At 37.9% G+C, this 12,752-nt stretch overlaps 1 protein-coding gene across 3 annotated transcripts in view; it reads right to left on the reverse strand.

Annotated features, from left to right (window-relative positions):
- Positions 1-3,928: 3,928 nt before the first annotated feature.
- LOC119797250 (melanocortin receptor 5-like) overlaps positions 3,929-12,752 on the reverse strand; it is a 38,744-nt gene continuing 29,920 nt past the window's right edge. For all 3 annotated transcript variants that reach the window (XM_038306239.1, XM_038306240.1, XM_038306241.1), the window contains exons 2-5: positions 8,111-8,336; positions 7,861-7,967; positions 6,937-7,125; positions 3,929-5,452 (exon numbers count right to left, since the gene is read on the reverse strand). In XM_038306239.1, the coding sequence (XP_038162167.1) occupies positions 4,882-5,452; positions 6,937-7,125; positions 7,861-7,967; positions 8,111-8,269 (1,026 nt within the window). In that variant the 5' untranslated portion in view covers positions 8,270-8,336 and the 3' untranslated portion in view covers positions 3,929-4,881. The remainder of the gene's footprint in view (positions 5,453-6,936; positions 7,126-7,860; positions 7,968-8,110; positions 8,337-12,752) is intronic.

Below are 12,752 nucleotides of genomic sequence, written 5' to 3' on the forward strand. Positions count from 1 at the left end.
AACGCATTATTAAAAACTGGAAGGATAGTGGGGATCCATCATCTTCAAGGAAGAAATGTGGCCGGTAAAATATCCTGAATGATCGTTATCGGCGATCACTTAAACGTGTGGTGAGATCAAAGCGAAGAAAAACAACAGTAGAACTCAGGGCTATGTTTAATACTGAAAGTAGGAGCATGTCCACACGCACAATGCGAAGGGAACTCAAGGGATTGGGACTGAACAGCTGTTTAGTCGTAAGAAAACCACTAATCAGTGAGGCTAACCGGAAAAAAAGGCTTCAATTTGCTAGGAGCATAAATATTTGACTGTGGAGCAATGGAAGAAGGTCATGTGGTCTGATGAGTCCAGATTTACCCTGTTCCAGAGTGATGGGCAAATCAGGGTAAGAAGAGAGGCAGGTGAAGTGATGCACCCACCATGCCTAGTGCCTATTGTACAAGACTGTGGGAGCAGTGTTATGATCTGGGGTTGCTGCAGTTGGTCAGGTCTAGGTTCAGCAACAGCATGTGCTCAAAGAATGAGGTCAATTGCCTACCTGAATATACTGAATAGACCAGGTTATTCCATCATCAATGGACTTTTTCTTCCCCGATGGCACTGGCATATTCCCAAATGACAATGCCAGGATTCATTGGGCTCAATTTGTGAAAGACTGGTTCAGGGAGCATGACGCATCATTTTCACACATGGATTGGCCACCACAGAGTTCAGACCTCAACCCCATTGAGAATCTTTGGGATGTGCTAGAGAGGGCTTTGGGCAGCGGTCAGACTCTACCATCAATGCAAGATCTTGGTGAAAAATTAATGCAACACTGGATGGACATACATTTTTTGACATTGCAGAAGCTTATTGAAACTGCCACAGCGAATGCGTTCCGTAATCAAAGCTAAAGGCGGTCCAACAAAGTATTAGAGTGAGTAACCTTTTTTTTTTTGGTGGCGACTTTTTTTTTTTGTCCAGGCAGTGTGTAAGACCATCTACTAATGCAGTCCATGAGAAAACATCTAGCAAAACAATTTTAGCTGTGTTCAAAATAATATTTGCATTTATCATGGTCTGACCTGATGGCTAGAGAATATATGGCAGTAATTTAGAGCCCTTGTCATTTCAAAGCATGCTGAAGATTATGTTTAATTTTATCATATTGACAGATGGTTAGAAAGTTTAAGCAGATAGCATCCGGCCATTGATTTTACAGAATTTTTCTCCTTCTGGATGTGTATGTATTGAGGACTTGAGCATTGTATCATTGACTTTGCAGCAATCTTTTGTACTGAGCTTAAAACACGAAAGATCTCAAATCAAACAAAATCATCATTGTATCACTTTGCAGTATTTATCAAAATTCAAAGGTTCTGGGAAAATTTCACATACTTTCTTATTCTCTCTTCCAAGTTTAAAGATTCCAAAATATAGGTTACATTCAATTCAACTCAATTTAAAAAATACTTAATCAATCCCAAAGGAAAATTAAATGATGACGTAACTCAACATTTAATTTTCAGTTGAGATTAATAAAGTTGCTCTTAACATATAAAGAGGATTTGGATGAAACCCCCACCTTATCTTTAAAGTATTTGGGTTGGTTTGTATGCGCTTCTGTTTTAAAAGTGGAGTTAAGTTTTGTTGGGATATTACGCTTCGTATTCAAATATCAGCCTACTCCCTGTTTTGATTTATGATAAGTTTGACTCAATCTTTTTCCAAGCCATACACCCTTAACATGTTACCAGTCCATCACAGCGCAACACAAAGACACACAGGACTAATTACGTGGGACACACTAATATTAAAGACAAATTAAGAGGCCAAATATCCAGTCATGATATATACGACTATGTGGTAAAGTCAAAGTACCCAGAGAGCCGACTCATGCATTGGAACCCTCAAGACCGATTTATCGATTAAAGAAAACTTGCTTTAAATGAATGAGAACTCCTCACATGTCCGGAGCAGGCCAGTCTGAGATGACAACATCTGAATTTATTGCTCCAGATAGCTCTGAAGAAAAACATTGACACCATGCTCCTCTGAAGAGGCACTGTTTATCCTTCTGGAGGTCAGTGTTCCTTGCCAGATGGGTTAAGATGTGTGTCTGAGCTGGGGCTATGTGTGAAGGTACCTGAACCTTATTGTTTCTGTCACCCTGCTGCCTTGTAAACAATGCTGGGCAGAGACAAGGGAGTTAAAGCACTGCTTAGGTCTTGTTTAGTGAATCTGTCTGGTTGGACAGAATTGTGTCCTTACTCCTTCAAATAGTTAAGTTACACTGTGGGGCTGTTGTTATAAATTAAATTTCCTGCATTTCCCTTGCTTTCCTCTGGTTTCTCATTGAAATATATATATCTGACATATTACATCCTTAATAAGCCAAAGTGGTCAGCTCCTCCAATTGATAGGCAACTGTGAGGAAAATACCTGCTCAGCTGTGGCTAAAATCTTATCTCCATTTTGAATCCCTGATCAGATTAAGAGATCTGGTTTCTATTGTAAAACACAGGATGTAAAGTTATGTTGACATGCCCAAATTCACATTTCATTGGGCAATTTGAGTGTATTTTGAATGTTCATTAGTAGTTTTGAATGCTCATGAACTCATGAACTTAAGTTGAAATTTCAGAACTTATTACTTACAATGTTAAGTTTAAGTCAATTATAAAAATAAGCCATGATGGCTAACTTAAGGATATTGCTTTTTACATTAAAAAGTCCAGACCAAGACCCAACTGGTTACCAAACTAAAATAATTCCCCCATTTTTCACCAAATGTTTTATGATTTAAACTTTACTTCAAATCAAATTTACTTCATTGTTGTTTTCTTCAATCTGGGTAAAAATGAATCCTTGATCATTTGTGACTTTCTCTTAACAGTCATTCAGTGATTATCAGTGAATTAATTTCCAAGTTTCTTCTCTGAGCACTATGGAGAGACATTCAAATTAAACAAACCCACTGAGTTTTGAAGCTCAACAAGTTACTTTTGTTTTTTTACTTCCCACTTGTTCAACCCAAAAATTCAGCAAAAACAAATTCAGTAAAATACTTTTCTGCCAACATTGTGAATACTGTTACTGACATATGGATTGTACTATTTATAACATAAATCAGAGTTTTAAACTTGTTACTATGTCCATAAATCTGCAAATCATGTCATTTTTTTCCTGTGCTGTTGCTGTTTGTACAGCTCTCACTGTAGCACAACAACTTTTTTAGATACTAGTTTTCTAGATTTAATGATTTACTTTCTCCTGTTACTTTTTGGATTCATGTGGGCATCCACAGCTATAATGTGCTTATTACAAAAACTGAATGACACAGACAGAGTGAGGGCTGTCTCTCTGATAAACAAAATGGGCACCACCAACCATGGTAGTCAGAGATTCTGCTAGAACAATCCAAGCCTTTTGAACTATTACACCATGCCTTTCCTTTTTAATGCATAACAAGATGGGCTGCACGTGTACTTTTCCAATTATTACTTACCTGTTCTTTCCTTTTTTTGTTTCTTTTATTTCTTTTAAAGCATTCTTGTGGTTGTAGGTTGTAGGGTTGATGATTTGACCTTTGGAAACCAATGTCATACTCCTGGTTTGTGTGCAAAATATTTGCAATTTAAGTTGATTTTGTCTCCTTTACGGTATATGTACTATTTTGCATTAGTATGTAACTCAATATCATTATTATATAACTTATTTTGATCTTTTCCTGTCCTACTTTGTTTTTAAGTATAAATTTAAAAGAATTTCTGTTAAGGAAGATTCAATTCAATTTCAATTCAGTTTATTTATATAGCGCCAAATTCACAACACTTCATCTCAAGGCACTTTACAGTTCAACCAGATCATACAGTCAAATTGATACAAAGTTTTCTATCTAAGGAAAACCAGTTGATTGCATCGACTCATTGACTCAAATGCAATCCCTCACACTAAGCATGCTTGTAGTGACAGTGGAGAGGAAAAACTCCCTTTTAACAGGAAGAAACCTCCAGTAGAACCAGGCTCAGTGTGAGCAGCCATCTGTTGAGGCCGACTGGGGTTCAGGAAAAGGACATAATTTTACAATTACATTTGTTTCATTTCTAATTTCTTGATTAAGAAAAAAAACAAACAAAATGGAAAGATGTAAATATCTTCCAGAGGTCCTAAACAAGACACTACATTGCTTCCGTGTTTTAGCCTAGGGGGTGACAACTGTTTAAATACGAATAGCCCCTTTTATCACAGAAAGTATAATTTTCAAGAGCAATGATAAACAAAGCAAGCCTAGGAAAATAGATCAAAGATTTTTTTTTCCAGAATTTAGAAGAAATTAATATTTAAAGCTTACAAATAAAAAAGGAAATCTATTTTGTCCAAAGAGGAAAGCTAAATAGTCCACTGTAAATTTGAAAAATGATGAACAATAGTTAGCATTTTGTGGTACTGACCGCTTTGCCAGTCATAGTCTTACAGGAAAGGATAATAATCCCATTGATTAGTGAAAGATAACGGAGAAAAAAAAATGAGGAGGAAATGTCAGGGAGAGTGAAAAGAAGGGTAGTTTCTGTGACGCATTTTCAAATGACTCGTGATTCCAGATGAGACTACTCTAGTGTTGAGATAATGCACCAAATAAATAGGCCTCTTTGTGTGTGTTTTAGACACAGTGCATTAACGTGTTGCAAGCACTTTACCGTTCCTGTCTCTATTTTGTCTGATCAATTTTAACAGTCAATGGAAAACAGAATCCTAACTGAGAGTTGTTTCAGCAGTAATACCTAAGAAAAAAAAGTCTTTATAAACTGTACAATGAACATCTGATCTTGTTTTTCCATTGGCAGCTTCAGGCCATTTTTTCCATCCAACCTGCTTTGACTCGACCCTTTCCATTAATCAGAACTTACCAGCCAGGGCACAGAGGTTGCTGCAGGTATTTCTTAAGCTGTAACAACAGATTATCTCCTTAAAAGTCTTCCTCATCTCCTGACTCCTGAAGGCGTAGATCAGTGGGTCAATCACAGCATTGCACATAATGAGGATAAGGTACATGTTGAAGTGGGACATAAAGCACACACAGTAAAGATTGCGAGGGCAGGATTTCATCAGGATCAGGTGAAGGAAGAAGGGAGCCCAGCAAACAATAAAGATGCCAAGGAGGATGGTGAGCGTGATGGCACCCTTCATGCTGGCTCGCTGGTGGATGGAGTTGTAGCCTGGCAGTGCGGCTATCCTCTTGACATGGGAGCGGGCCAGCATGAACATGTGACTGTAGAGTGAGGCCATTATTAGCAGCATGGCAAAGAACATGGACACCAGGCAGATGATGACAGGGGTGGTCTCAGAGTAGATGATGAAGACGATTCCACAGCCGATGCAGAAGGTCCAGATTCCTCCAATGATGCAGCCTGCTCTCTTTACTGTCATGATATTGTGGTACCGCAATGCATAGAAAATGGTGACATACCTGAGGAGGAAACATAATTCTTATATTTTTAAGGTAATCTTTGAAAACTTACATACAAGCATTTGTTAATTTCCGAGGCAAGGAGCTTTAAGTGTTGGTAGAAAATGCGGCATTTTAATTGAGACCATAATGATGCTGCATTTCATTTTTAAACTTAACTATAATACAAGTGTTTTGCTGTTGAAGTACATATAGCAGAATCAAACATATATATATATATATATAATTAGATATTGCTGTCAAATATTCACTTGATGTGCGACTTTTATTATAATAGTACCAATTACAAATACTCTGATTAATAAAATCATCTGCACAAAAAATCTAAAGGGTGACTTAAAGAAATCCGTGGGTTTGGATGGTAAATAATTCACCATAACAGGCAGGGTTAAAGGTTGCTCCAATACAAGTGGGGAGATAGTTCTGCAACTGTAAAGAATTGTTTTATTGTTTCTTTGGGGCTTACATCTTGGTGGCTAAAGGTTTTTTACAGTTTTGCTTTAGAATTAAAAACACCTGTTTCACATTTAGTCACACTACAACCACAAACATATAGTTTAGTGGAATCATTTTTATAAATCATTGCAATTCAAAGCATCACTTCTAGAAGAAAAATATATTGTCAAATTCAGCCAGACTAGACTGAGACCAATTATTTTAAAGTCTAACTACACAATCGTGGAAAGTTTTACTGGATAAAAAATAAGAAAAATAATCGACAGGCTTTGTTCTTTCACAGGTTATCGTCTTAGATTCTGTATTCCATCCTTGCTTTCCTCTATCCAGCTTGCCTGTTGCTATCCCTGCCTAATTTCTCTTTCAGTTCAATATTTGTCATCAGTGGGCTTTAAATTCTGTCCTCGTGACCCTCTGTCCTGCATGTTTACATTATTTTGCTGCATCCACATAAAGGATAACTAAATAAATGGGTGATTGGAAGGCCCCCTGCAGAGGTGGCTGTGGAGGGAGGGATATCATTTAATGCTCTGTGTTAAAGCAGGGACACATCTAAAACATGCAGGACAGGACATATATGTCTGATGACCTTACTATTGATAAAAGGTTTTCCCAGCTGCACTGTATTAAATGTTCTTCCTTACAGTAAAATAAGATAGTTATATCTGTGTATTTATCGTTGTGCAAAACTTTTACTTTCCTTTTTGAACAGTCGATTAAACAAATAACATTTGAAAAATTCTGCTACAGAATGGATTTGTCTGTCTTTAATATGTGCAACAATGCCTTGGTCAAAAAATACTTTATCCTTTGATAAGGTCGTAAGTTGTACAAATGTTTCCCCCATCACCCAAAATGCTTGAAAGGTTTATTATTTCATTGGTGGAAAGGCAGAAAACCAGCCTTATACTTCACAAGTTTGTGTCATGTTGTCTTAGTCTGTCACATCCCATAACTGAAGTTATTTTGTTCAATGTTACAGCTAAAGGTTTATTTTAGATTGACTTCATAATGATATTAAAACAAACCTGTCTACAGCAATAGCCAGCAGGCTACACATGGAAGCGACAACAGATATGCAGATCATAGAGTCAAAAACGTTGTCCATCTGCCTGATGAAGTGCTCCTCAACCACCAGCTGCCTGTTATTAAGGAGGTAAATGATGATGGACTCCCATGCGTTTGACACACTAACCAGCATGTCTGCCACAGCCAGGCTGCAAGAGAGCATACAGGTTAATGGAGGAGCTGTCCACAAATATTAAGTTTCTGTGCAAATGTATTTCCACTAAGACCCAACAGAGGAGCTCCCTGACATCCCTTGTGTATAAGGATGCATTTAAATCCCTGACAGCAGGAAAATCAGTTCAGTGTAAGTGACAACAGAGAAAAAGACCCAAATGATTAAGAATGCAAGCTCTAACATTCTTACTAAGTGGCTATGAACAATTTTCTTGTCACTCATGTTATGGTTGAATTATGAAATATGGGTGATGAATTCATTCCACTGTCAGGTGCTCTTTCCTTGCATTAAAGTGAACACTATCAGAGGCCCTAAGTAAAAGATTCTTAACCCCACATTGCTTCCCGGACGCAGCACAATGGTAGCCCACTGCTCCCCAAGGGGATGGGTTAAATGTAGAGAACGAATTTTGTTGCACTTTACTTGTGACATTATAATGACAAAAAAAAAAAAACGCTGAAAAAAAAAGAAGTGCCTATCACACTTCTGGAAAGAGGGATTTTGATGCAGTATAAAAAAATATTAGAGAATGTGGCTGAAACAAATTGGGGTTAAGCATTAAGTTGAGTTAATTCGTAAGTTTAGATATAGTCTATTATAGAAATGAAAAATGTCTTTGTCTCAAATTTCACGACTGTTTCCATTACTACTACAACAATTACAACTTCAAAAAAGGATGCTAATATTAGGAAATAAAGTAAAATTCTACCTGCAGACAAAGAAGTACATGGGTGAGTGCAGGTTCTTGTTCTTTACTATCGCCGTAATGACCATGATGTTTTCTAGTAATGAGATGATACCCAGGATCAGAAAAACCTGAGGGGAAAAATAGAGAAAAAATATTTTAAAAGGAGTTAGTTTAAAAAACAAACAAACAACAACCTTAAGGTAGGCATCATAATGAGGATAACTCAAAAAATTTCCCAGAGAATTTAATTTAGCCACATTCCTCCACTGACCTCCACTGCTATGTGGAGCTGCTCACAGGCTGCAGGTTTTGGGGTGGTTTTCATGTCCTGTAGAAACGGAGGAGTCACGGTGTTGTTATGGTGATAGTAGGAGAGGGTCCAGGTGGAGTTATCTGGAACCATCTCCCCCTGGTATGTTGATGTGTCCATTCTTATTCCTCCTTGCTGACGTTTTACTTCAGATAATCTTCAGCTTATCAGTAAGCCATTTTCAAACCTGACAGAAATAAGAAATTTCAATATCAATTCATGCTATAATAAATATCTTAAAATTCATTTTAATTTTATTAAAGTTGTGTCTTGACATAACCCCTTAAACCAACTGGTATTATAGATTTGTGAAAGATGTAGCATCAAAGTCAAGTTGAGTTTTATTTTAGACCAAACAATCAGTTTTGTTAGTTTTATTAGATTAAGCTGATTTACTGTTGTTGTTCTGAATTGTTCTCTGACATCCAAAAATCTCCACAGGATTAACAGTTCATTCACAGGTCTCTGTCAATGTCCATTTATATAACAACATTTTATTTTCATGTGATGCGACATACGGTATTTTATTTCTTAATGGCTGGATGAAAAAGGATTGCCTATTTCTATTTCTTTCCAAAATTTAGAACTTTAAATCCTTAACAGTGGTAGCATATTTTTTTCTGTCTTCACATATGAGGGTAAACAAACAACTAAATTACACCTGTCACTGTACTTCCTGTAGAAATGTAAGAAGTACAATGTTCTCACTGGCTACTTGTAAGATTCTATATCTCTGTTTCTCTCTCCAGTGGTTGGGTGTCCATAACTGTGTTGCTCAACTCAACAAAACAGGACCCTAGACAAAAAGGTACTGAACTTCCCTATATTTAGATTTGTATATGTCTAGGGTGAGGGAAAGGGCTGGTAATCAGCATAATAAATTCTGGTTAATTACTTTTGTTTTCATGTAAACACCACAGTGCACTATTAGCAATAATTTCTTTGTTAGGCTGCTTCCTAGACAAAAACAACAAACACACAACAGCCACATGTAGTGATCTCAGAATGTTGGACCCAGAATTCGAGGCAAGACAGGCAGTAGGAAAGTTCAAAGCGTTTATTAAAACTAACAGGAGCGCAGGGCTGCTCATCAGCTGTGGGGCGGATCTCTGCGGAGATAGGAGAATACAGGTCAGTGACTAGATGAGGAGCTGAATACGACTTGGGGCAAAGTCACTGACCTGATTCAAAGTTCAGTCCGTTCACGGAGAACACAGCTGAATCCAGACAGGAGGTAAGACTGCAGTAGCAACGGGTGTCGCCCCCAGAGTTCCTAGAGAGTGTGCGGCGCGGGCGACCACTGACGCCGAGCAGCAACCGAGTCCAAAGGGGAAATCCAAAGCCAGAGTCAGAAGACAGGTCCACGTTCAGAAGCCGGTAGAATCCAGGAAACAGATCAGACAAACAGAGCAGACAGGGGCAAGGCAAAACTCGGGATCCACAGGGCAGAAACAGGTCACAATCAGGAAAACAGAAAAGACTTCAGAAAGCTAGAGTTAGTCTCACCAAAATACTCGAATAACCTGGCGCTGATGGAAGGCAAACACACAACCTAAATAGTAGACGAACCAGGTGGAAATGATCGAAGTTAATCAGCCGCAGAACCAGTTAGACAGGGGAGCAAGGAGCAAAGGTAAAACACCAAACCATCAGCGCCAAGATCATAACACCAGAGTATTGAAACAATAAGCATGCTTTACTATTACAACCTCTCTTTTCAATTCTTTGTACAAACACATAAACTGGGGTCTATACACTAACAGATTACAATTCAGTTTATTAATTCAGTCATCTAAAAGCACTTTACTAGGACTAATCAGTCAAATCAGGGAGAGTGAAAGGAAAAGCTCCCCTTTAACAAGAAGACAATGAAAGAATAATAGCCAGGCTCTCTGTAATCTGCCATCTGACAGAGTGTAAACATTAAAGGTACACAAAAGTACTATTTCAGGAATATTTTCTATGCAAAATAAAAGTAGTGATTCTGTCAAGGCCAGTCATATTAATCCACACCAAACATTTTTATTTATGTCTTTATGGACCTTGCTTTATGAAGTGTTGCAGAGTCAGGTTGGAAGAGGAAGCCTAGGATCCATCAGGACCAGAGCATACCACTACAAAATAGCTAATTCCATCTGCTGCCAGCTTCATAATTACAGGCCCGGTTAACCCACTCACATTTTTTTGATTGTTATAAAAAAATAAAATAAATACGTAAAAACCCTACGAACATCTCAACATGTGTGTATATAACATTAAACTTCATTTTGTAGCACTGAGGAAACTTGATTTGACAACAGCTTTCATCTGGATGTCAAAGTTTCAATGACTGTCCATTGAAAGTTACATTTTTGGCCATTAGTTTCAAAAAGGGACGTAGATAGCCCAGGTGTTAAAGTAGGCTCTCTAATTTCCTCGAAAAACCATCACTTCTGTCTTTTTCACATTAAAATGTAAAAAGTTTAAAGCCATACATGCTTTCACATCATCCAAACATTTCAAAAGAGATTCAAAAGACTTTTTATTTCACGTCATTTGAATGTAGATTTGACTATTGTTTCCATAAAAGTTAAAAGAGACCCCATCCTTCTTAATAATGGATACAAGTTGGAGCAGATAAAGAGTCTAAAACAAGGGGTCTCAAGGCAGAGCCCTGAGGAACTCCATATAAAAGAGGTGCACTGGAGGACACAACATATCCCAGACTGACACAAAATGTTAGATTACTTAGAAAGGACTTAAACGACTACATTGTCTTTCCTCTGATCCCCACCCAATGCTTTAAATGAGATGAAAGGATATCATGATCCACTCTATCAAAGGCAGCAGTTAATTGTAAGAGCAAAATAACACACTTTGAAGAGTCAGCATCTAAGAAATATCATTAGAAAATTTTAAAAGGCCAGACTCGTGCTATGCAAAGATTTAAACCCAGACCAGAACATTTCAAAAACATTACTTACTAAAAGAAAGTCTCTTAACTGTATGTAGAAAGACTCTTAGTTTTGAAATAGGTTTATGATCACTAAAGATTGTTTCACCCAGGCCCGTTTTTTTAAGAAGAGGCTAAACTACAGCTTCTTTACAAAATATTGCGACAATTCCTGAAGAAAGACTGCTATTGGCAATCTGCAGGACAGAAGAGTTTGCATCATCTAGCATCATTTAGTCTAGCAGTAATACACTAATGAGTAGAACCCGAGGGCTTTAAATGACCGACAGTCTCCTGCAAAAAGGACACAGATAAAGGTTCAAAGCTATAAAATACAGCAGGGCATGAACGTAAGCAGGGGGGTGTGATCAGAGTTCCAGTTGAAATGATCTTATCCACAAAGAAATGTATAAAGGCCTGACAAATAGCAGGTGTAGACTCAACACAAATCTGTGGTCTAAACATAAAATCAATAGTTGACAATCTTCTTCCTCTGCCTTGTTTGGATGCTTTGCAGTCACCAAAGCCTGTTCTTTGAAATTACCTGGTTAGCTGTCTGGACTTAATGTTACTTCACATTCCACCTGGCAGAGCTAAGTCGTAACAGCCATAATAAACTGAAGTTTGCTATGTATTGTTCTGGGGCTAATCTTAAGGTCAAGTGAAGTTTGAAGCCCAGTTATTTTTGACGACAGAAAGTTGGCAATCTCTGTTTCCTATGCTCATTAGTGTCCTTTCCTTGCTTTTTTAATTTAGGTGAGGTACCGCAGCAAAGCTGCATTACTATCTGTTAGAAAAATGTATATGTTATCATTTTACTTAAAGTTACAGGTATCTGGCCCAGGAATGTTAAGTCTTGCCCTAAATGAGGAGAGCAAATATTTCTCTCAGGGCCTGGTATTATCCAACTATACAGCCGTACTGTAGGTGACTAACTTCTGACCCCTCCTGATAACTTCTGAGCCCTCCTGATAACATCAGACCTCTCCTGGTAACATTTAACCACTCCTGTAATTCCTTTGAAGTCCACTAATAAAAGCAGAAGAAACGAGAGGTTTGGGCAGAGTTGAGTACAGACTTTTCAAGGGGTCTCATCCTTGGTCTGTCCTCTCTCTCTCTTTTTCTGCAGAAAAGAAAAGAATACTTGCTTTGTTTGGTTTTCATTTCTATGACAATAAGTGGTTATGATTATTAACCCTATCAGCCTGGTGCCGTGACCCGGATCCCAACATTTCCACTTGCTGATGAGAGGAGCAACGCGCTAAAAACCACCGTTGGTCAGAGACAAAGACCTGATGGGAAGGTCCCCGGGGGTAATTTCCTAGCTGCGGTATAAAGTCCGGTATAAAGGTAGACAGGTGGTATAGAGTCCCCTGCAAAGGTAGATGGGTGGTATAAAGTTTGCAGATGCTAAAGTTAAAAAAGGTGAAAAAGTTAAAGAAACAGGTTAAAGTCCTGTAAAGTAAATGAAATAGATGGTGTGTGAAAGGCAGGTCGATGTAGAAAGGTGTGCCTGCTAGAAACAAGCACTAGTGCAAAAAATAGATAAATAAATAAATAATTGAGCTCCAAAGTAGCTAGACTGTGATGATCTGACTTAATCAGATCAGTCTAAAGGATTTTATCCTTTGGTGCAACAATTACAGTTTCCAGTCCGTGGTCGTTAGAGGA

The sequence above is a fragment of the Cyprinodon tularosa genome, unplaced genomic scaffold (genome assembly GCF_016077235.1).
Source record: "Cyprinodon tularosa strain WSP-4 unplaced genomic scaffold, ASM1607723v1 ctg577, whole genome shotgun sequence".
Classification (NCBI taxonomy): Eukaryota; Metazoa; Chordata; class Actinopteri; order Cyprinodontiformes; family Cyprinodontidae; genus Cyprinodon; species Cyprinodon tularosa.